The sequence below is a fragment of the Penicillium solitum genome (genome assembly GCF_028829755.1).
Source record: "Penicillium solitum strain IBT 25940 chromosome Unknown utg000002l_segment0_segment0, whole genome shotgun sequence".
Taxonomy (NCBI): domain Eukaryota; kingdom Fungi; phylum Ascomycota; class Eurotiomycetes; order Eurotiales; family Aspergillaceae; genus Penicillium; species Penicillium solitum.
Genome location: NW_027072122.1, coordinates 549,680 through 571,814, shown reverse-complemented (window position 1 = coordinate 571,814; position 22,135 = coordinate 549,680). Strand labels below are relative to the sequence as shown.

Here is a 22,135-nt window from a genome sequence, read left to right as displayed (position 1 = left end):
CCCATAGTTGTAATGAATGTAGCCACGCTTTCACTACAATTACACGAAAATTTAACGACCCTTGATGTGTGGCCAAATGGGCTCAAGTCCACAAAGGTTATAGACTTGAATAATAGGATATGACTCTAAACACCGTGAGGCCTGATCAACTTCCCCGACCAACTTGTTGATCGCCATCACTATAATCAAATGGACTTGGGAAATAGTCAAATTTTAGTCACAATTTGACTTCGTCAATTGACTGATGTGGTGATCATGAAACTGAGTACATAGTAACCTGCATCTGCATAACCTATAAGAGACACCGATGATGGATTGAACCCATATCCTTGACATTTCCCTGCGGACCAAATGGTTCTCTCAAGCAGCTCGTCAGTCCAGGAAAAAGAAGGAGATCAGCAACCCAGTGAATTGCTGATTCCTCCACGATTGAGAGTCACACAATATGCATTTCCGCCACTACCTCCGCAAGGAAAAACTTCACATAGTCCGCTTTCTACAATAGTTCGGGGTTGTATCGCACCCAGTTCGCGCTATTTACACTCGATGCTCACCCGAGGTAACGGAGGCTCACGTAGGTACGTGACTATTCATAAGTTTTAACATCATGGGTAAAAACCAAACCAAGTAAGAGAAATATATTCTGTGTCACTATCTATCCAGTTTGATGACATAAAGAGACATATCTCATGCAAAAGATATATCTACAAATCAAGAGCATCACTGCGAGACACACCCTTAGGGTCTAGTGCAGGTGCCTCACCGACCGCAACCACACGAAGGCAAACCCGAGGCTCATCGTAATCGTAAGTAGCAGTGTGATAGACAGCACGGTTATCGAACACGGCCAGATCATCGACTTCCCACTTGACACGGGCCTAAAGATAATGAAGTCAGATATCATCACATGAAGTATGTTGGAGTTCGAGGAATACATACCTGAAGATCATGATTGTCGGTAATCAATTTCATCAAGTAACTCTTGATATGCTCGCTCTCATCTGGGGCCAGTCCATTCACAGTTTGCAGATGATGGCCAACACCAAAGATGGATTTCCATCCGGTAACCGGGTTCGTTCTCACAATGGGATGCTCAGCAGTCAGCGACTGGTCAACATTGTTGGGGTGGCCTCTGGCGACCTGGTACAGGTGAGTATGCTCAGGGTTAGGACTGTAACCAACGGGGGAGAAAGAGCCGGTAAGAGTTTCCAGGAAAGCTCTCCAGGGGGGACTGATACGGTCGTAGACCTCATAGGCGCTGGCGAAAACAGTATCACCACCGGTCGAAGGACGAACTTTGTTGACTAGGGTGGTGTAGTCGGATGTGACGCGCTCAAAGGCGATATCCGAGTGCCACCCATCGGCAACACTTTGTTTCTTCAACGTCTTCTTGCCGGCAACCACGCCACTCTGCTTGGAAAGCATGTTCGCTGGGTTGCGGGCAATTGTAGACATTTCCAGATCGGGCTTCTCACCCTCTTTGTGGACGGTGTGGTTGCTGTGATTGTTAGTTTGTGATAGCATGGCTTGAATGGTGGGTACATACATGGGGTGGATATGAACACCAGACTCCTGAGGCTTGCCAGTCAATTGTCCAAGACGATGGGTGAAGAACTTTTGCTGGTCCGCAGTGAGGTTCTTCTGATTGCGGAAGACGACAAGGCCACGGTGGGAGACTGGGAGTAGTGAGTTTTCATTCTTATTTGGAGCCAGATTTAGTGGATGCTCACTGGTAATAGCTAGATCACGAAGGAGCTCGTCCGCGTTGGGGGCGTTAAGGACTTCGACCAAATCAATATCATTGTACACTCTGCCGAGGATTCGAGTGAGGTCCTCGTACTTCCAGTGGTCAATGGAAGTACCCAACTCAAGTGGAGCAGGGAAAGAAGTGATGAAGTCTTCGATGGGCATTTTGAAATAGAATGAAGTATCGAACACTGTAGATTCAACCGAAAGATGATGTGTAGAAGGTAGAGAATGTGATGAGATTATCTGAGAGTTTGGTAGGCCATCTGGGTGCCTTTTATATCTTTTCCCTCGCCCTCCGAATCACTAAGCAGTCTGCTCGAAACCCCCCGAAGGAGGAAAGAAAAGGAATTCAATCGTCAGCTCGAGTTTACCCCACCCCAGGTAATCGGAGGATGGCTATAGAGAGGGGAAGTGTGTTTGGTGTTTGGATATGGCTGGAACTAGACATTGACGTTTTCTGCGTGGGTGCCAGAAACCTGGCCGATATCCCTGCCTGCCTAGGGGACGGGATGTGATATTCTGCACAAAATCTTAGTGTCTGCAGGGTTGGAATACGTACCACTCGAGATATTCGCATTTATTGCATACTCTATATTCGGTTAGCGTTGAAAATGCAATGTATGTCTCATCGCAATACCAATACTGTAATAACGGCGTTACTGGGGATGCGCTCTTATTTCCGATATCGGCAGTTTACAGACGACACCGAGATAAATTGCCAGTACGGAGTACTCTCGTCAACCATCACCAGTGGGTTCCACAGCAGATCATATAAGACTCTTCACCGTGGAGCAACTAAATTGGATGAAGACTGCAACTTTATATTCTCTTCTAAAAATTGACCTCATCACTTTCTTTCACTTACGCGGAACCCAAATTGTTCTCTTTGATCATGGCCGCCAGCACCGCCAAAGGGCCCCCGGTCATTGTGCACGATCAAACTAACCTGCTTCCCCGCACTCAGCTCCTGGTGGTGTTTGGTACTCTCGCCATCGCGTTCCTTATCGCTTATGCAGATCAGAACGGAGTGGGTGTGGCCTTACCCATTATCGCACAGGAGCTGAATGCGCGAGACACAATCAGCTGGGCAGGTACTTCCTCTATGATCGCGAACACAGTGTTTCAGGTGCTTTACGGACGCCTGTCTGATATATTTGGCCGCAGGAAAGTGTATCTGTCTGCGGTACTGCTGCTTGCCATTGCGGACATTCTCTGCGCAACTGCGCAGACTGCATGGGCCTTCTACCTGTTTCGTGGCCTAGCAGGTATTGCCACTGGTGGAATCAACTCATTGACAATGATGATTGTATCCGATATCGTTACTTTACAGGAACGTGGTCGATACCAGGGCATCTTGGGCAGTTGTATCGGACTAGGCAACACGATTGGTCCGTTCCTGTCAGCTGCATTTGCGCAGCACGCCACTTGGCGCGGATTTTTCTATCTGATCAGCCCTCTAATGCTGCTCTGCGCTGTGGGTTCATTCTTCCTGCTTCCTTCCTCCATGCCTAAAGGGAATGGCCTTGCGAGAGCGAAATTGATCGACATTTGGGGTTTGATATCTGGATCTGTCGCAATAATCTGTATACTGATCCCCATTTCCGGCGGTGGGTCTTACTTCTCCTGGGACTCTACTCTCGTTATCGCCATGCTTGCCGTCGGTGGCGTGGCCACGATTGCATTCATCCTGGTGGAGTGGAAGGTTGCTAAACTGCCAATGGTACCCTGTGAGTTTGACACTATTCATGCTGCATAAGACATTCCGGGCACCGTCGGAGAGCTAATTATATGTTCAGTAACCATGTTTCGCACCCCTGCCGTGACTGTCATTTTGGTGCAGAATCTCCTCTTTGGCTACTGCTATTATGCCGAGCTATATTTTCTACCGCTGTACTTTGAGAACGTGCGCGGGGTGACTCCACTGGTATCTGCAGCTCTCCTCGTACCATTGGTGGTCGCACAGATGATATTCTCTGTTTGCTCCGGATTCTACATCTCGCATTACTCACGATACGGGGAAGTGATCTGGTTTGGTTTCATCTGTTGGACAGTGTACGTGGCCCGAATTTCCTTATCTTTTTTTCTCATCTGCTTATATGTGATGTGGCATACAGTGGAGCAAGTGTGCTTTGCACCTTAAAGCAAGACACTTCCCTAGGAGTAATCATCGTGGCCCTAATCATCCTCGGTGTTGGCGTTGGCAACGTATTCCAACCCTGCCTAATCGCGATCCAAGCACATTCACCGAAGGATCTGCGAGCTGTGATCATCTCCAATCGCAACTTCTTCCGTGCACTTGGCGGCGCCATCGGCTTGGCATGTTCCAGCCTTGTACTTCAGACGTCTTTTGGCAATGCACTCCCAGATGATCTTAGCTATCTTAGTAGGAACAGTTATGTGCTGCCCTCGCTCGGTGACTTCTCTACAGCGGATCAGAATGCCATCCGGGCTGCATATGCCAAGGCCAGTCGCACTGTGTTTATCTCCATGGCGCCTATCATGGGCTTCTGTCTGGTCATCTGTGTATTCATTCGAGATCACGGGTTGCAGCGAAAGGAGGAGACCGCGCCCCCGCAGCCTACCCCGATCACGGAAGACACCACTTCGAGTGCGGAAAAGGGTGTCGTGAAGAATTGACCGAGGCTAGATAGACGGAGGAACAAAGGAAGGAATCTCGGAAATGGCCGTATTCCCTTACCACCATAAGCTGGTAAATCTGATGAATTACTACTGTTATCTCGCCAAAAATAACCCATCGAGAAGATTGTATTTAATCATATTGCGTGTTATATTTAATGCAAATTTTAGACCATCAAATAATTTATAAGGATGGGATTGGACATTGCAATCAGGTGGATAAATCTTCGGCTTCATGTGGGGAACAAAAGTACGGCCATTCTTACCACTCGGCCAGATCAAAAGCCATGCTCTCTAATTATGGCCTACCTAGGTAGACTTTGGGATGGCGCTATTTCTTAGTGTTGACACTTTATCCACCCGGGGCCCCGGGCTGTTTCTTAGTGCTGACTGCTTATTTCCCCCGATGAAACCTCATGCACGGGTGGCCCGCCACCCATGAACACCGAAGTAAATATCTTATTTTCCAATTTAATATCTCCAGGCCGAAGGATTTTTCTATCGGGATCGGCAAACTGATCGGCAAACTGATCGGCGCATATTCTTGGTAATACATGTAAATAATCATTCACTCTATTCCTTGAAACACTATCTTCAAAATTGAAGTCCAGCCAACTTCTCATTGTCGATATACAGTGACCTAAAAATTGTGTATTTAGTTCGTTATATCAAGGTTTTACTGTTGCCTGTTTATCTTGCACTTGCGGAAATGATCGTAAAGATTGGAAACAGTGCAAAAAGATAAGCCAAAACAAAATAAACATAGGCAGATAGATAGATAGAGAAGGGCCGCTTATTCGAAGGATACAGCTCATGACCGTTTGCGCGCCAGGACCAAAGCACTGCCCCATTCCACATCAACCTCAATGGCCTTCCAATCCACGCTATTTCGGGATCCTTCTCCCCGTAATGCAGGCTCAGCCTCCCGAATAGCATCCATCATCCGGTCAATCACATCTCCATCACCACTTTCATAATCCACACGACGTTTCTGGTCCGGGAAGTGCTGCTGCCACTTGTGGAAGGAGCTCCACGTGCGCATGTACTCCTCCATTGCGCCTAGAGTCATACGGGCACTCATGAAGCGTGTCCCATGGCCACTGCCGATCCCCTTGGTACTAGGTTCGTATTCGACACGCGTCATATCATGCCATTCAGCAGCGGGGGGCACCACAGCTCGCAGCTTCTCCTGCACAATGCGCCGTCCAGGCTGCTGCCAGTAGCTTCCCAAGAGGGCTGGATCTTTCTGGTAGGCAAAGTGCTCGATGATCTCACTCGCTTTGGGATGCGACACCAAAACGTGGTCCTTGTACCCCCAAAATGCCAACGTACCCCCCGGCTGCATAATGCGCGCTAGTTCAGGCCATAGTGCCGGGTAGTTGAACCAATGGGATGCCTGGGCAGCAGTCACGAGGTTGACTCGTCGGTCAAACACAAACGGGGAAGATTCTGCTGCGGCTTGATGGAAGCTGACGTTGGGGTACGTTGCAGCGGAACCCGTTGACAATTCACGGGCTTGGGCGATCATCCCCGCTGAAGGATCGGTGCCGATCACTCGGCCAAAGTGAGGGGACAACTCGCGGGCTACCAGACCGTGCCCGGTGCCAAGGTCTAGAGCCAGGTTATGCCCGGCATCTGGAGAGGCCTGGTGGAAAGATAAGACTGCTTTGTACAGTTCGGCTGGGTAGGTGGGCCGAAAAGCTGCGTAGCCTTTGTGGCCAAAGGATTTGCTCCTATTCCGAACTGGTTAGAACTGATAGATATGCGTTCTCAGAGAACCCAAAAAATTCAACCAGAATATACGCAGGCCAAGCCAAGAATGCCAGACTTACAAGAAAGATGCCATGGTTCTTCTGCAATCGTTGGTTTTTGTTTTTTTTTTTTCTTCTTTGTTTTTCAAGGCAGTAAAAGGGGGCCAATGTGACAGGGAATTATTTAATGAGGGGAGAGCAGAGGGCTGAGGAAGTCAAACAGAATGGGATGAGGGAAAACACCAATGAATACGGAGTTCTAGGCTCCGAATTCTCCTCGCGGCGACTCCGATCCTGATCCTTCGCGCCGTCTGCACGGGATCCTTGAAATAGGTCGGCGCCCGAAGCTAGTCCAGGGGGTATCGAGATCGACAGGCTGACTCGTCAGAAAAAGTTTCGCCTACAACGCAGTTGTATTCAACAAGGGGCAGTGGACATAACGTTACGTTGAGAGGCGCTCTGAACAGTATTTATGTATTTCCCTTTTTTCGCGGGATGTACCGTTCCGTCCCGTCCAGCCCTGCGCCGGAGGTCTCAATATCTCCGAGTACCGAGCCGATAATAATCAAGCACGTGGAAACAAAGAGTTAGACAAATATCCGGTAACGGAATGTATGTAAAGAAACGTATGGCCCGAAATCTAGAATACTCAGATATTATGATACGAGGCCTGTCAGATCAGGGACTAAATCCCATTGAGAAGAACAAAAATCAAGTTAGTTGGAAATCGACGTGATATTTTCGCTATATATAGCCTCACGTATTTTCTCGATAACACGACAAACCTTTGATTTACAGCAATCTATCCGAATCAAATTGGTTATCATCTTATTCCAAGGTCAGTTGAGTATACGAGCCCTAGGTAATCTTGTGTATACTGATCCGGTTGAATAAAAGGTACGTACTTGCACCAGGGCATTTTTGCTGTTTGAAATGCAAGTAGTATTTCTGCTTCTATCAAAACACTCTTCGCTCATTCTGTAAAGTGCTTCGCCAGCAGTATTCGACCATAACAAGAACCCAAAATGGCTACTATGAAACAGCCGGTGGCCGGCAAGACCATCTCAGCGGCACCTGGAACCACAGCCATCTATGGTATGAATACAAAAATCGTCATATAATGAGTCGTGCTAAAGTCCAGCTTCCATATACAGGCGCATTGGCAGGCATGATGGAGGCGTTGGTCTGTCATCCACTTGGTAATTTAGTGTCCTTGACAAAATAATGTGCTCCGTACCAAATTAGTGTTGACGAAGATCAGATACTATCAAAGTCAACATGCAAACCAAGAACACGACAGCAACCCTACTCCCACAGAAACCAGGAGGTATGAGACGACACCTTTTGTATGTTTCTCGCGCAGTCGACTCTAACAGAGAATGAGCGCCCCTTTAGACCAAACGTTGGCGAGAACAATACAATCAATATATCATCAGAGCCCAACGGCATTCTATCGCGGCCTTGGAGCAGTTCTTATAGGGATCGTGCCCAAAATGGCAATTCGATTCACCAGTTTCGAAACATACAAGGCTATCCTCAAAAGACCTGATGAGAAAGCTCTCACCTCAGGAAGGTTAATCCTTGGTAGGTTGAGCACAGGATCTTCGAATGAGAAAATAGTATCCTGACATTGTTTACCAATTCAGCCGGTTTAGCTTCAGGAATTACAGAAGCAGTTCTTGTTGTAACTCCAACAGAGGTTCTCAAAATTCGCTTACAGACTACAAAGCCACGAGGTGATTTACCTGGTGCCGTGGTTGTGGGATACAGAAATACGCCAGAGGCGCTGTACACCATTGTACGGACAGAGGGTGTCAAGGTTTTATGGTCGGGCATAGGATTAACAGCGGCTCGCCAAGGGACAAATCAGGCTGGTAAGTGTCAAATTTTACTTTCCAAGTCACGTTGTTATAAGGGCATTTATTCTGATATGGACACATCCAGTGAATTTCTTCGCCTACACGAGAATCCGTCAGGCTCTGGTCGACAACCAGCCGCAGTACCAGTCGTCTGGTCTACCATCCTGGCAGACCGGCTTGAATGGCTTTCTAGCTGGATCGCTTGGTCCTTTGGCCAATGCTCCAATTGATACATTAAGTATGTTATATCTACAATATATTAAATGCATTGCTGATGGTCCTTTTAGAAACTCGGATTCAGAAAAGTGGCAACGGAGGAAATGAACCGGGGCTTTCTCGTCTCCTTCACACGTTCCAGGATATTGTGCGTCATGATGGTTACAGGGCTCTATATAAAGGGATTGTACCTCGCGTGTTGCGAGTGGGGGTTGGTCAGGCTGTTACCTTTAGCACGTATGAGGCGTTGCGACGATGGCTGTAATAAATACGGGCGTTAAACCCGGATTATCACACAAGTAGCCGATAACGTCTTGGCTCTAGGAAATAAGATATAAGAATTCTTGTGGTATTCAGTTGATCTGTAAATTATGTTAATTCCACCAATACATTTCCCCCATAAAGCGCCCTTTCGGCGGCACTAAGGCGCGCTCGAACGAGCCGTGCTGATGAAATTATGTGTTTGAAGAGTAATTTGATCCTGGGATTGCGAATAGTGATTTCATCGGACTTTCCCAGATGGGAGATACCGGCGGCAGCCAATAAAACCAGGAAGAATGGTGATAGGACCTGCCGAGTGAAACAGTCTGACAGAAAGAGGGTCCACGATTGGGCCGACTGAGCTGGGCAGGATGGGGCCAGGTCGTGGTGGATACTCGTGGTGGAGACTGATGAAACTAGCGCAATCTTGGCATTGCCAAGATTGTAAGCAGGGTCCCGCCCTCCCGCTCTCAGAGGGGATCCGGTTCGGCCCGTTTGCAGATCCCTTCTGATCTGGCCTGCAGCTTAGGATACGTAGAATGGAGCCCCTCCTATAGGTAGATGTTGTCGCCCCTCCCTACCGTTTCAGTCGATGGACACGATACCCTGGTATTTATTTCTACATATCTTTCAACACGATACCGTCCATCCCTACATTTGAGTGAGCGATAATCGGCGTGTGTAATATCCGAGATCGGCAATTTCACTTTCCCCTTAATGCATTCCGAATGTGTTCTGAATAAATATAAGTACTATAACACGACGCTTCTCATCCGACGATCAGCTCCAGCTCGCGTTACCAAGGTACTCATTTTCAGAAACACACAAGAACCGGGTCCCGCTTTATCATGGATTTTACATTGCAGCCTGGCGACAGCTTCCCGGACAATGTCGTATTCCAGCAAGCTTCCCATCTCCCTACTTCTCGTAGTCAAGCTCAAATGTATTCTAACAATCGCTCCTCAATGGCAGATACATACCCTGGGCAGAAGAAACAAGCTCTATAACCTCGTGTGGGATTGCGATCCCTTACAATGCTTCGAAAGAATGGTCTGATAAAAAGGTCATTTTGGTTTCTGTTCCTGGTATACTCTTCTCTCACTTCCAGGTTTTCCTACGTTACATGCATGCAGGAAATTAATTAACCCATCTTCAACAGGCGCCTTTACCCGTACATGCTCCGGTCTTCACCTCCCCAATTATATTGACAATCTTCCCGCACTTAAGAAAAAAGGTGTCGATTTGGTGGCGGTTATTTCCTTCAATGACCCAAATGTCATGAGTGGCTGGGGGAAAGCAAATAATGTTACGAATAACGATATTGTATGGCTTACGGGAATGGCAAATAGTACGCCGCTAACGCGCTTGACATCAGATATTCCTCTCTGATCCAAATGTCGGGTTCTCAAAGAGTATTAATTGGGCAGAGCCATCGGGTCTTCGGGGACTTCGTTATGCGATTGTCATCGACCATGGAAAGGTTGTCTATGCACAGAAAGAGACCGAACGGGGCAATATCCAGGTAATATTTTCCGTGTCATTTGTGTTATTACTCCCGGAATTGAGTTTAGAGCTAATCCAAGGTGTCCTTTGTTTGCGCAGAACTCGGGAGTCGAAGCCATTCTTCCGTATTTATAGATTCTATGGTTGTCTAGTTTGTTAGCCTAGATTGATTTAAGGGGAAATGATAGTGAGTATAAGGGTCTGATTTGTGACCGCATTGATCATACTCGACAGTGGACTTGAATTACCTGGCTACACATAGCATGACAAATTTCATTTTCCAAAGTCTGGCTCTAACTATCGTGCAAAATAGAGCCATATGACTTAGCATGCTATAAATAGCTTCATCTTTATGGGTGTAGTTGTTCTATGTTAGGTAAGCATGGTAAAATCTGGTGAAATTGAGGCAGGGGTAAGGCCACAATCAGGCATTAAGGCAGAAAGTCGAGGCGTGGTACCCCGCCAAATGCCCCTCAAGGTTTTGCGCATCCATGGTTCAGACCTGGGGATCTGGAGCGGGCCCAACTCCGACCAACAGTACTCTGCAATGGGCTTAAGAAAACTATTCAGGGGCCTACATCCCTCAGATAGAAGAGAGCCTTCGACCTCACCGTCGCCATCGCCGTCGCTGCTAGCAGCGGGCACCACTAACACCGATGCTATAACACCTATGACTAGCAGCCATAGTAGCCCCGATGCCAATGTTACTACCGAACACAGCACGCCCAGGGACTTATGGGACGAAGCCTACATCATCCTCAGCAGAGAAGACCCGAAACTGAAGGAGCGATACGAAGAGATCTTGTCGACTCAGGACGAAATAAATGGCGAACCAAGCCATAATCATTTAGGTGGGGTCTTAAGCATCCTATCACGAAATCCGAGGTCTGACGCGACCGTAATTTAGCGCCTGCTGGTTCATATCAACGAGAGGAGCAGCTACGACAAATTTCGAAGAGCAAGGTCGAAGAAATCGATCTGGCCAAATGGCAACCCAAGATTGGTAGCCACTCTGTGGATGTCAGCGGTGGGTTTGACCAAGCTGTCAAGATTGTGGTTGCAGCCAAGGAATTCGTATCGTCGGCTGTTAGTTCAGAGCCTCATGCCGCATTGGCGTGGGCTGGAGTGTGCGTTTTCTTGCCGGTATTTTCCAAAGCTGATAGATACATTGTGATAACGTCTAATATTGTATCCCTAGCTTCTTTTGAACCCGCCAGAGCAGGATTCGGCTGCCCATGATGGCCTTGAGGCTATTCCCCTTGCTGTGCGCAGATTGAGGGTCATGGAGAGACTTATCAGACCTGGAAAATCTGGGCTGACTCGGAGTAGCCATCACTCTGATAGCCTGGAGCTTGTCAAAGACTTTGAAGATACAGCTGTCGGCCTGTATAAGACAATCCTTGAATTCCAGATCCGACTAGCGAGGCAGTATTCAGAAAATTGGGCAAAACGCTACGGACGAGATGTTTTCAAAGCGGATGACTGGACGGGTCTGACTAGTCGGATCAGGAGTCTTGAGGTAAGGTGTACCAAGATCGCTCAGGATTTGAGCCGCGAGCGGATTGAGAGTGCTCTGCAAGTCAGTGAGCACAACATGCAACGCAGTCTGCAGGAGGTCCAGCAAGAGTTGAAGAAAACGACGCGTGGCATTGAGCAGCAGACTATGATGCAATCTGCTTGGCGCCAGACTGACGAGGAGCGCAAGTGTGTACAACTGTTTCGACAATCGAACTCGTACGAGAATCAGAAAGGTAGAACGGCCAAAAGGGTTTTGGAAACGGGGAAATGGTTCCTGGAGAACGACAAATTCATCGATTGGCGAGAGAACGAAGGACCTGATCTTCTTTGGTTGTCTGCTAAGCCGGGTTCGGGGAAATCCGTTCTAGCAAAGACAATAATTGATGAAGGTCTGGCTATCTTGAGCCATCAGAAGCAGTCTGCTGTCTGTTATTTCTTTTTCAAGGATATCTCCCCGTACCAGAGAAGTGCAGTCAGCGCCCTATCTGCGATCTTGCACCAACTTTTCTCGGCGTTGCCATCTCTGGTGAAACATGCTCTCATGCCTTATCATTTGAATGGGAAGGAACTACTCCGCTTGTTTGACGAGATGTTTCGTATCCTCTGTCAAGCAGCTACTGATCCCACCATCGGACAAGTTGTGTGCATATTGGATGCCCTCGACGAATGCAGTGATGAGGATCGATTCTCTCTGATTGGGGCGATCACCAATTTCTACCGTGAAGCAAACAATTCTTCGAACGTTGAAGATCAGCCCAAGTTGAAGTTTCTCCTAACTAGCCGCCCTTACTCCCACATCCATTCCCAGTTCCATGATCTGATGAAGGAGGCCCCTACAATACACTTGTCAGGGGATCATGAATCTGAAAAGATCAAAGACGAGATTGACCTGGTCATTGATGTCAGCATTCCAAAGCTTGCTGCCGAAAGGGGTTTCGACGAAAGGGCAACAAAATACCTTCTTGAGGAGTTGCACACAGTGGACCACAGAACGTATCTATGGCTGAGCCTGATTATGGACGAGATTCGCCTCAGTGAGCGACCAGCGAATAAGCGTGAACTGAAAAAGATTATCTCAGGCTTGCCGCGAAGTCTGATTGATGCTTACGATAAAATCCTAAAGAGATGCCGCCACCCAGCCCTTGCAAGACAGCTCCTGCATATCATCCTGGCAGCCCGGGAGCCTTTGACAGTCGATGACATGAAAATAGCAACTGCTCTTGCGAGTGACTTTGAATATCGCTCATATGACGAAATTGGGATCGAACGGTCAGATGCTTTCGAAATGAGAATAAAAAATGCTTGTGGTCTTATGGTGACCATTGATGATGGCTCTGTATTTCTCATCCACCAAACGGCCAAAGAATTTTTGATTAAGGACAACGATTTGACTCAAAACAGTGAGACTTGGAAACACAGTTTCAGTCCGCTGGACTCGGAAATATTACTCGCAAAAATCTGCATCACTCTGCTTTATTTCACCTATTTTTCAGAGACTCCACTCACAATGGATGAAGATGATGAAGAACCTCACAAGGTAGTTACTGAATATGCCGAGAATAATGCATTCCTAAAATATGCAGCATTGAATTGGATGCAACACTCCGACAAAGGCGAACTTGATAACAATCCAAAATGGATGTCGTCGATGTTGTCCCTGTGCAGCGTGGATAACCCGGCATTCAGGACATGGTACACAATTTACCAACAATTGGGCGAAAACCATCTCCCTTGGAAGATGACAAGCTTGAATATTGCCGCTCAATTCAATTTTTCGAACGTGCTTGCTTCTCTTCTGGCCAGTGGCGAGAGCCCAAACGAGCCTGATGGATACGGAGCAACACCGCTTGCGCGCGCCGTGCGGAAATCTAAAAGGGCCGTAGAGCTTCTTTTAGACAACAACGCAGACATCAATGCTGACGAATGGGAGGAGCCCTGGCACGATGAGGTCAACGACTCAGGCAGCGAAATTGAAGTCAAGCCGTTTGCAGGTACCCCTTTAGTCATGGCTGTGTTTGGCGACGATCTCGAAATGGTTGAGTTTCTGATCAAACGTGGAGCGGAGATAAACTTTCCTCCGCACAGTTTCCTAACGCCGCTATTTGCAGCGTACATCATGTCCATTGCCGAGGATGAACCGAACCCAACAGAGATTTTCCACCTCCTGCTTCGCTCTGGAGCGAATGTTTGTTTCGAGATGAAGGCTGATGATGCCCCAGTAGGGATGACAGTTCTCCACTGTGCAGCAACGCACAAGGACCCGTCCATATTACACGCGCTGCTAGGCTCGGAAACTGCAGATGCCAATTTTCAGCTTTGGGAATTACCGAGCAATGATCCAACCGAAGGCCAGTCGAGCGTTGATGGGCGAAGAAGTTCAAGCAACAAGCGCACTTCATCACATGACGGCTCTGATTCCGACACTAGAGGAGGCATCAGTGGGTCTAATGGGGATGAAGATCCAGAAGTAGGTAGTGAAGTTAACGACAACGTCCTCAAAACCGACAATGATTCCAGCGCTGGCTTCAATATGGAGGATCGTCAATCAGACTCGTCCGAGTCAACCCACTCGTCGCTGAGTCAAAGGTACATGATAGGGGCTACTCCCTTACACCTCGCAGCGAAAGGTGAATTTGTGGAGAATGTCAAACTTCTTCTCGAACATGGAGCCGATCCGCATATAAAAAATGCTGATGGCTATACAGCCATGGATTTAGTTCTTGAACTGGTCTCTACCGAGGACAGTGATGATGACGCGGCATTCCATTCTATGAAAACGGAAATGACAGAATTGCTGGAAAAATATAGTCACGTTTCCTCGAATGGTAAAGAGTCCCTCCTGGGAGTTACTTCGATTGATGGCTAATAGACTAACTATCCTCTTAGGATTATCAGGCGCTGTTGAGACGGCAGCCCCAACTTCATCCAGCACAGCTGAATGATCTCGGACTCGACATGTTTAGTGGAGAAGGACCACACGGTTTTGCTGCGGTACACTATTCCACTAAGGTACAACTACCGTCTCCACCGCCAGCGGTAGTTCTCAACGAGCCTATATAGTATTCGAAACATATATCCTATGATGTAACTGGGTCGTCGAACTGCGGCCACCGCCTTCGCGGTGTCCGGGTTCCCGGGTCTAATTGCATCCCGGGTCTAATTGCATTTTTGTCCACCAACACCAACTAATTCATTGAATTTAAATAGCATCACCTTCTAAATCAACACAATAAAGATCATCTATCCATTCCCGGGCCATTTCTGCACCATCATCATCCTCAATATCACCCGGGTTTCCAATGTCGCCGTCGTCAATCGCTTTCAAAATAGCTGCTTCCCGCCAGGCTTTCTTAGATCTGTTGAATATCTGTAGTCTTTCTCGGTCGGCACGGTCGGAGATGTGTTTTTTGCAGTCCTTTACTAAACGAGGGCCTAGTTCAGGCAGCCTACGCTTTGTTTTAGCAGTATTGGACTGCTTTTTCCGTCGTAAAATGCGAACATTGTCCTCCGCGAATTGAGCACCAACCTCGGCAAGAGCGAGTCCACCTTCTAAAATGCGAGAAAGACTATCCCGTACCTTCGGAGAAATTGTAGCATCGTTTTGTATATGCTTCACGACCTTACTACTCGCTTTTCGGAGTTTTTGAACGGTCGTAGGTGGTGAATTTGGTAGTGAACTTGATAGTAGGGGTGGTGTCGTTACAGATATAATATCATGAACTATAAACCCCGGTATTTCGGGAAGATCATTGTCTGTCAACTTCAATTTTTCAAGACCTTTGTCTGAATTGATAGGCCAAATTCCAGTTTCTCGGAACCCGTGTCGAATTGTCCGCTCGGTTAATAATCGTGTGCGTATATCATAAATACCCGCGAAGAAATTGGCTTTATATTTCGTATTACTACCCTAAAAAGCAGTCTCGTTGTTATATTGTTTATAGTAATGCTTTAAGACCGAGAAAGGTGTATTATCGAGAGGTTGGCAACTATATGTTGTATATAGAATAAAGCAGTAAGGAATAATACGTTTTGTCTAACAAAATTCAATGAAATTATAGGTCAAATATAAACTATGATTATCTATTAAAAGAAGACGATATTCCCCCTTTTTAATACGCAATGATATAAATTCATCGAATACCTAGAGCCATACAAAACTAATGATTTTATCAGTCCAGCTATTTAGGGTTGGACAAATTGTATAGTTATCTGGTAAATTGGTGTCGATAAACCAACTTTCTATATGGAATTGTCCCTTCACTAAAAACTATAGCGGTATAACCTAACCCGTAGCTGAGACACATTCAATACCGGTAAGCGATTCGGCTTAACTACCGGTACTATTGTATAAATTGCCCCGGGCTGAAATAACCTTTTAAGCCTTCCCTTCGCCAATTCGAAACCCGGTTTCGTCGAAATTATATAGATTTCTCGGGCTAATATTGTAGCTTTTGAGCGTAATTTGCAGACGATCGTACTAAGTGACAATATAGCCAGGTTCTGCAGCCTAAAACCGCACTTTCTCTATTAGTTTTTAGGTAAGATGCTCAAAGCGTGGTGGTAGACGAGCGATAAAGTCGTAAGCCCAGTTTTTACCGAGTGTCCGAGATAGACCTCTGCATAGCCCACAAATGGGCCCATACCCCCGGCCCAAAGCCCAACCCACAGTGGGCTATGGGCCCAATATTCAAAGCCCAACCCAACCCACAGCCCATTAATGGGGGCCCATAAGGCCCCCATCAAAGCCCATTTCTACGCACAAATACAGTCTTGGCATGCATAAAGTAGCTGATTAATAGCTGTATTTTACGCAAGTTCCAGCCTGTATATTCAGTATTATTATATTATCACCATCAGAAGTACAATATTGTAGGAATTGAGTAGATATTATACTGAATTCAACATCATGATGCCAGATTTCATACAAAATCACCCAAAAAAGATCCAATTTGACCATGAATTCATACTATTATAGCGTACTGAGTATCAGTATGAAGAGATATATATATTATCTAGATTGAACTAGGTGCATCTTTCTGTTGAAGTATAAAACCAAGTATCAAATTCATGTTTTGTAGGTTTACATGACTGAACTTTATACTGACGGATACCTATCTCTCCTTCTTTGTTTCTGCTTTTATAGATAGGTGATATTATAGCTGATCTCGAGGTAATAGAGGTTTAAAAATATATCCTAAGCCATCGGGTGAAATTTTTTGGATCATAATATTGCGAAATGGACCGGGAAATGGGCTGGGAATGGGCTATCTATGGGCTTTTGATGGGCTAAGCCCACTTAATATGCACGATGCAGCCAATCATATACGAGTATTATAATCATACGTTTCAATTCTGACTAGCACTATGATGAATCCTCTGTTTATTGCATCAATTTGCTGTTTAATGCTACTATCAAGATTCAAGAAGTGGCCTTTTGTAATGTATGACCTTGAAGCTATCCCCCTAAAGCCCTATATCCTTCCTACTATACATTTCATACTATACATCTTCATCTTTGAATCAATCTTCATTATTGAATCGTCAACTGATCATGTCGCAAAGCCAGCAAACCGAGTTTGGATCATCTCAGTTCGACCCATTTGAACCTGACCTCGATACTATATCATTTACTACCTCTCACCAGGCATCCAGCAGCTACCACCGTAGTCGTTCATCGTTTCTTCAGCCGTCTGTTCCTTCGTCAATTGCCTTAGAAGCAGAACATTTTCAGTGCTTTCAACGAGTTGGTCCTGGTAGAATAGGCACTTATTTTCTTTTCGACGCGATGAATCACAGCAATTGGGTTGATTGGTGGTTATAGACCGACTATGGATCTACCAACACGATGATTCCATGGGACTCCCAGCATGGTTCTGCTTCGGAGACTTGGAAACAGTATGAACAAGTGGCGCATATAGTTTCTGGGAGCCCGAAGGTGATGTGCAAGCGTTGCGGTCTTATCCTTGAGCATCCTTATGGCACTAAGAAACAAACTGGCAACGGTAAGAGTACTGAAAAGGTCAACTGTCATGGTATAACGACTATCACTCGTCATCTGGAAACTGCAGCTTGTAAAAAAGCTACAGGGATACGGAAGCAAAAGGGGGTAATGAGAGGGTTTATTCAATCGGTATATACAGTCCTATCCTTCTTTCATACTACTTACTTATATCAATATCAATATAGGGTCATACCGAAGCGGAAGCATCTTTCTCGCAAGAGGACTGGAACGATCAACTCCTACAATTCATTACCATCAACCGACTCCTATTCCGACTTGTCGAAAACCCATCCTTTCGTCTCTTGATTTCGCAATCACAGTTAGCCCCAAGCCCTTTGGATATACCATGCGCTACTACAATTCAACGTCGGCTATCTCTTCGTGTGAAAGAGCGGCAAAAGAATATACTTAGGATGCTACCGGAGCATGTAAGGATCTCAATTGCATTAGATTGTTAGATATCTCCATTTGGGCAAGGATTTATAGCCATTACTGGCTATTTTATCGATGCTGACTGGGTCTACCGCGAGGTGCTACTCGGTTTCAAACCCCTTCATGGAACACATTCCGGTGTGAACCTAAGTACAACTGTCATACAGACGGTTACTTAGTATGAAATTGAGGACCGGATATTTGGATTGACCACTGATAATGCGTCGAATAATAAGACTCTGGTTGATACACTACAGCAATCTTTGCTATAACAATCTTTATCTAATGCACGGGATATTAACATCATCCGTATCCCCTGTCTTGCGCATGTGATCCAATTGAGTTTGAACCAGCTACTTGACCGTCTCAAAGTAGTCCCTCAGAATGAGACTACAGAAACCAAATGGACTGAGCAACAAGTTACTCTCGTAAGGGCGAATACAAAAAAACGGGATATCTCGCATACTTTGAAAAGAATACGAGCACTTGCTGTATATATCCGCGCTAGTCCTCAGCGCCGAGATTCATTTATCGCACTTCAACCTTTAGGGCAAGGGATTATGCTTCTCCAAGATGTGAAGACTCGGTGGAATTCAACATATCTTATGCTCCGGCGAGCCAAGAGACTCCGTATCTTTATCATATAATTCTGTGATCAGTTCAATGAGCAAGACTTCGCACTAGATGATGATCAATGGCGTCAGATTGACTATCTTCTTTGTCTTACAAAGCCATTCTTTGATTATATACTTGCTCTCTCAAAGACACGAGATGTGATATCACATCTTGTCTTTGAGATCTATAATTTGCTATTTGAGCATATTGAACGATCAAAAAGACAATTGAAATGAAAGCGAGTTGTATGGAAGCAGTAGATACTTGCTTCTCTCGATGCTAGCTGGTCAAAATTACGCGACTACTACAAGGAGACTGATAAAATGCGAGGGCATATCTATGCAGTTTGTATAATGCTGTCGCCGGATAATAGATTCCAATTCTTTCTTTCTGATGACTGGTCCGACGCTAAAGAGCTACGGGATCAGTATCGAGTAGTATTCCAGGATGCACTTACTCCAATCCAGGAACGTCTTGATAGTGCTAAGGGCCCGCAAGGGTCTTCTACATCGATACCAAGATTAGTTCTTCACAATCTTGTTCGAAGCCAGAAATCTATCCCCAAGTCAAAGCCGGTTGTTGATGAAATAACGCAGTATCTTGATGGCAGTAGGTTGAATCCTTCCGATCACTTATCTAATAGATACTAATGTTGATATAGATATAACTGATTCGGAGCCGCTCTCATTCTGGAAAGAGAATGAATCTCGTTTCCCAGCTATCGCTTCACTTGCACGGGATTATCTTGCAATCCCAGCAACGGGTGCTGGTGTGGAACGTCTGTTTAATACTGCGCGCGATATCTGCCATTATCGCCGCGGCTCTTTGAAATCGGGCACCATCGAAGAGCTAATGCTATACCTCTGTATATCTAAGTTTGACCTTGATATATAGGAAGCGGAGGAATTGAAGCAGTTCTTTACTTCTAATGAGATCGACGCATTGATGGAAGAGAAGGATGAGACGCCGGATGATGTTGAGATTGATGAGATTAGTGATACTGAAGAACAGGGTGATCTATCTGGGGATTTGATAGATATTGATAACTACAGTCTTGACGGAGATGATGATGATGCTGCTGCACCACAATTACCGACTACTCATACTCAGCAGCGTACATCAGGGAGGAAGAGGATGCGAGTTGAGGATGATATGTATGAGCATTATTAATATAATTCAACCACCTAGCATCTATCACTTAATATCTTCTCAATCAATCATATAAGCTTATAAGAAGAAGATGGTTTATGTACGGCTTAGACGGTAATTGGAATACCCAAAAAAACCAGGGAAAAATGCATTACTTATGCAGCTGCGATACATTGGTATGTTTGTATTGTTTGATGAATAATGGGGGCCCATTATGGGCCGAAATGGGCCCTGTGGGCTTTCACTCTGGGCCCATAACCCACCGATGGGCTCGAAGGATGGGCCCAAAGCCCAACCCATTCGTGGGTTGGGTTGGGTTGGGCTATGGGCTTTGTGGGCTATGCAGAGGTCTACCCAGTACTGGGTCTGGGTTGGGTCTGGGTTTTACTGGGTCGTGCGGAAGACTAGCCTATATTTCACACTTTTTTTTAAATAGTATAGTGCTGCGACCGGATGAATTATTCTATATCTTATTTTGATCTTTATAATTAATATGTTGTATAGGCTTTATATACTAACTTGATATACTGTCTATTTTCTGACCTCGGTCAGAAATATGGGGTGTAGAAGGCTTTGTACAATGATTTGACATACTATCTATTTTCTGACCGAGGTCAGAAATATAGGGTATAGAAGGCTTTGTATAATAACTAGACACACTACTGGCTTTCTGATAGGGGTCAGAAAAGTAAGGTTTAGCTAAGGAGATAGGGTAGACCCCGAAATAGTTGAAAGGGGAGGTTTGCTACAGGTTACTGCGGGTCGCTGAGGTTCGTTGAGGGTCTAAACGAGGGTCGCTGAGGGTCGCCGAGGTTCGTTGAGGGTCTAAGCGAGGGTCGCTAAGGGTCGCCGAGGGTCGTTGAGGGTCTAAACGAGGGTCGCTGAGGGTGACCCTCATAAACTAACCAATAGTAATTGTTGTGATAAGTTGAGAGATCAACTTCGTAAATTGTAAATGTTAGTCCTCTACACTTTAATTATAGAAAGTAATTTACTATAAGTCCTCTCCTTACTGCATTCATATTTATATATCCATATTGAATATGTCCCAGTTTTCTGACGCTTATGCTTCCTCAACATACGAGGGGGTACCGTTAGATGCTCTTCAATATATTCTTCCTACCGATACACCATTTACGACCCCTCACGCGTCGGAAAGTCAACAAACCTTAACATCGGCATACGATAGTTATCCGTTCCCTCTGAGCTCTCCGCAACGTCTACCTCTACCTCCTTATCTTACGATAATCAATCCCGACCGTATCAATTCCTTCGCCCTATACTGTGATACAATGAGTAAGGAATTCGTTGAATGGTGGCTTTAGACAGAATTCGGGAAGTCTAAGCGCGTCAACTAGGACGCGCGCTATCAAGTACTATACTGGGATAGTTTTGAGCAAGTGGCGAATACTAAGGATAGGAAACCAGGTATAATGTGTAAGCAATGTCGGAAGGTTCTTAATCATCCAGCAGCTGCTTATACCGGTACCTTATCTATAAATAAGTATAGGAAGGGGATCAATTGTGCTAGATATATATTAGGAAGACCGAATATCAGGAATTTACTAGAGAAAGCCGTATATTATATTTTTATATATTACCTTCTTTACTAACTTGTCTATAGGCAGCAAATGTACCGGCTCCTATCTTCTCGTAGGATATTTAGGAGCAGAAGCTACTAAACCTTATTACTATATCACATCTTCCATTTTTGTTCCTTAAACACTAGGAGTTTGCCGATATAATCAAATACGTACGCCTTACTCCAGCTATACCAACTATTCCCTCGCGACGAACTATCCGTAAGCGGTTAAAGGCATTTGTCAATAAATACTAAGAAAGGCTCCTTCAGAGTCTACTACCGAATAGAAAGCTTTCCCTTACGCTAGACTGTTAGATATCGCTATTCTAGTAGGCGTTTATAGCAGTAACGGGCTACTTTCTTAACGAAGATTGGGAGTACCGAGAGGTTCTCCTTAGCTTCGAGCCACTCTCTAGCACACATTCTGGGTCGTATCTTAGTGAGGTTGTTACCCGTATATTATAAAAGTATAATATTCTTAATCGAGTACTCGCAATCACTACCGACAATACCTCAAACAATATAATACTAGTTTAGGCTATAAACGACTTAGTAAGGACGATCCAATTGAGCACTGATTCTACGATTATCCGTGTACCTTATATTGCTCATATTATCCAAATCAGCCTTACAGATCTACTCGGGAAGATAAAGGCTTCTCTAAGCAATAATACTGCTAAGTTACACTGGTCTGATAATCGTATAAGGGCACTACGTACACGTTAAAGAAAGTATAAGATCGCAGATACACTTAATAAGGTAGGCTATATTCTAAACATTACTTCCATATACTAATATCTATTCTAGGTTCGGAATCTTACTATTTATATTAACGTAAGCCTACAGCGGCGGGATACATTTT

The 22,135-nt window shown here is 45.5% G+C and overlaps 7 protein-coding genes across 7 annotated transcripts; 4 read left to right on the top strand and 3 right to left on the bottom strand.

Moving 5' to 3' along the window:
- Positions 1–704: 704 nt before the first annotated feature.
- N7455_003848 (TauD/TfdA dioxygenase family protein) lies at positions 705–1,911 on the bottom strand (the record flags this gene model as incomplete). Its single annotated transcript, XM_040958626.2, has 4 exons — positions 705–878; positions 940–1,498; positions 1,547–1,676; positions 1,731–1,911. The coding sequence occupies 4 exons, from the start codon at positions 1,909–1,911 to the stop codon at positions 705–707; spliced, it is 1,044 nt and encodes a 347-aa protein (XP_040810989.1).
- Positions 1,912–2,641: 730 nt separating this feature from the next.
- On the top strand, positions 2,642–4,443 carry N7455_003847 (uncharacterized protein; the record flags this gene model as incomplete). The annotated part of the gene is made up of 3 exons (XM_040958662.2): positions 2,642–3,476; positions 3,546–3,801; positions 3,864–4,443. 3 exons carry the CDS (start codon positions 2,642–2,644, stop codon positions 4,384–4,386), a joined length of 1,614 nt encoding a protein of 537 aa, XP_040810919.2. The 3' UTR covers positions 4,387–4,443.
- A 719-nt stretch (positions 4,444–5,162) lies between these two features.
- Positions 5,163–6,232, bottom strand: N7455_003846 (putative S-adenosylmethionine-dependent methyltransferase; the record flags this gene model as incomplete). Its single annotated transcript, XM_040958572.2, has 2 exons — positions 5,163–6,119; positions 6,219–6,232. The coding sequence occupies 2 exons, from the start codon at positions 6,230–6,232 to the stop codon at positions 5,198–5,200; spliced, it is 936 nt and encodes a 311-aa protein (XP_040810963.1). The 3' UTR covers positions 5,163–5,197.
- A 930-nt stretch (positions 6,233–7,162) lies between these two features.
- N7455_003845 (uncharacterized protein) lies at positions 7,163–8,477 on the top strand (the record flags this gene model as incomplete). The annotated part of the gene is made up of 7 exons (XM_040958668.2): positions 7,163–7,232; positions 7,292–7,336; positions 7,399–7,464; positions 7,533–7,721; positions 7,784–8,011; positions 8,082–8,234; positions 8,284–8,477. The coding sequence occupies 7 exons, from the start codon at positions 7,163–7,165 to the stop codon at positions 8,475–8,477; spliced, it is 945 nt and encodes a 314-aa protein (XP_040810895.2).
- A 780-nt stretch (positions 8,478–9,257) lies between these two features.
- N7455_003844 (peroxiredoxin family protein) lies at positions 9,258–10,138 on the top strand. Its single transcript, XM_065604609.1, has 5 exons — positions 9,258–9,366; positions 9,446–9,558; positions 9,582–9,796; positions 9,849–9,995; positions 10,076–10,138. The coding sequence occupies exons 1-5, from the start codon at positions 9,362–9,364 to the stop codon at positions 10,109–10,111; spliced, it is 516 nt and encodes a 171-aa protein (XP_065462160.1). The 5' UTR covers positions 9,258–9,361; the 3' UTR covers positions 10,112–10,138.
- Positions 10,139–10,523: 385 nt separating this feature from the next.
- N7455_003843 (uncharacterized protein) lies at positions 10,524–14,436 on the top strand (the record flags this gene model as incomplete). Its single annotated transcript, XM_040958609.2, has 4 exons — positions 10,524–10,827; positions 10,884–11,119; positions 11,175–14,319; positions 14,381–14,436. The coding sequence occupies 4 exons, from the start codon at positions 10,524–10,526 to the stop codon at positions 14,434–14,436; spliced, it is 3,741 nt and encodes a 1,246-aa protein (XP_040810940.2).
- Positions 14,437–14,693: 257 nt separating this feature from the next.
- Positions 14,694–15,091, bottom strand: N7455_003842 (uncharacterized protein; the record flags this gene model as incomplete). The annotated part of the gene is given in 2 exon segments (XM_065604608.1): positions 14,694–15,060; positions 15,072–15,091. The coding sequence occupies 2 exon segments, from the start codon at positions 15,089–15,091 to the stop codon at positions 14,694–14,696; spliced, it is 387 nt and encodes a 128-aa protein (XP_065462159.1).
- Positions 15,092–22,135: the final 7,044 nt, after the last annotated feature.

Excerpts from the sequence above, each read along its gene's own strand:
- N7455_003844 (XM_065604609.1), top strand. Across the intron at positions 9,797-9,848 it reads ATGTTACGAATAACGATATT|ATATTCCTCTCTGATCCAAA; the intron begins GTATGGCTTACG and ends GCTTGACATCAG. Across the intron at positions 9,996-10,075 it reads CCGAACGGGGCAATATCCAG|AACTCGGGAGTCGAAGCCAT; the intron begins GTAATATTTTCC and ends TTGTTTGCGCAG.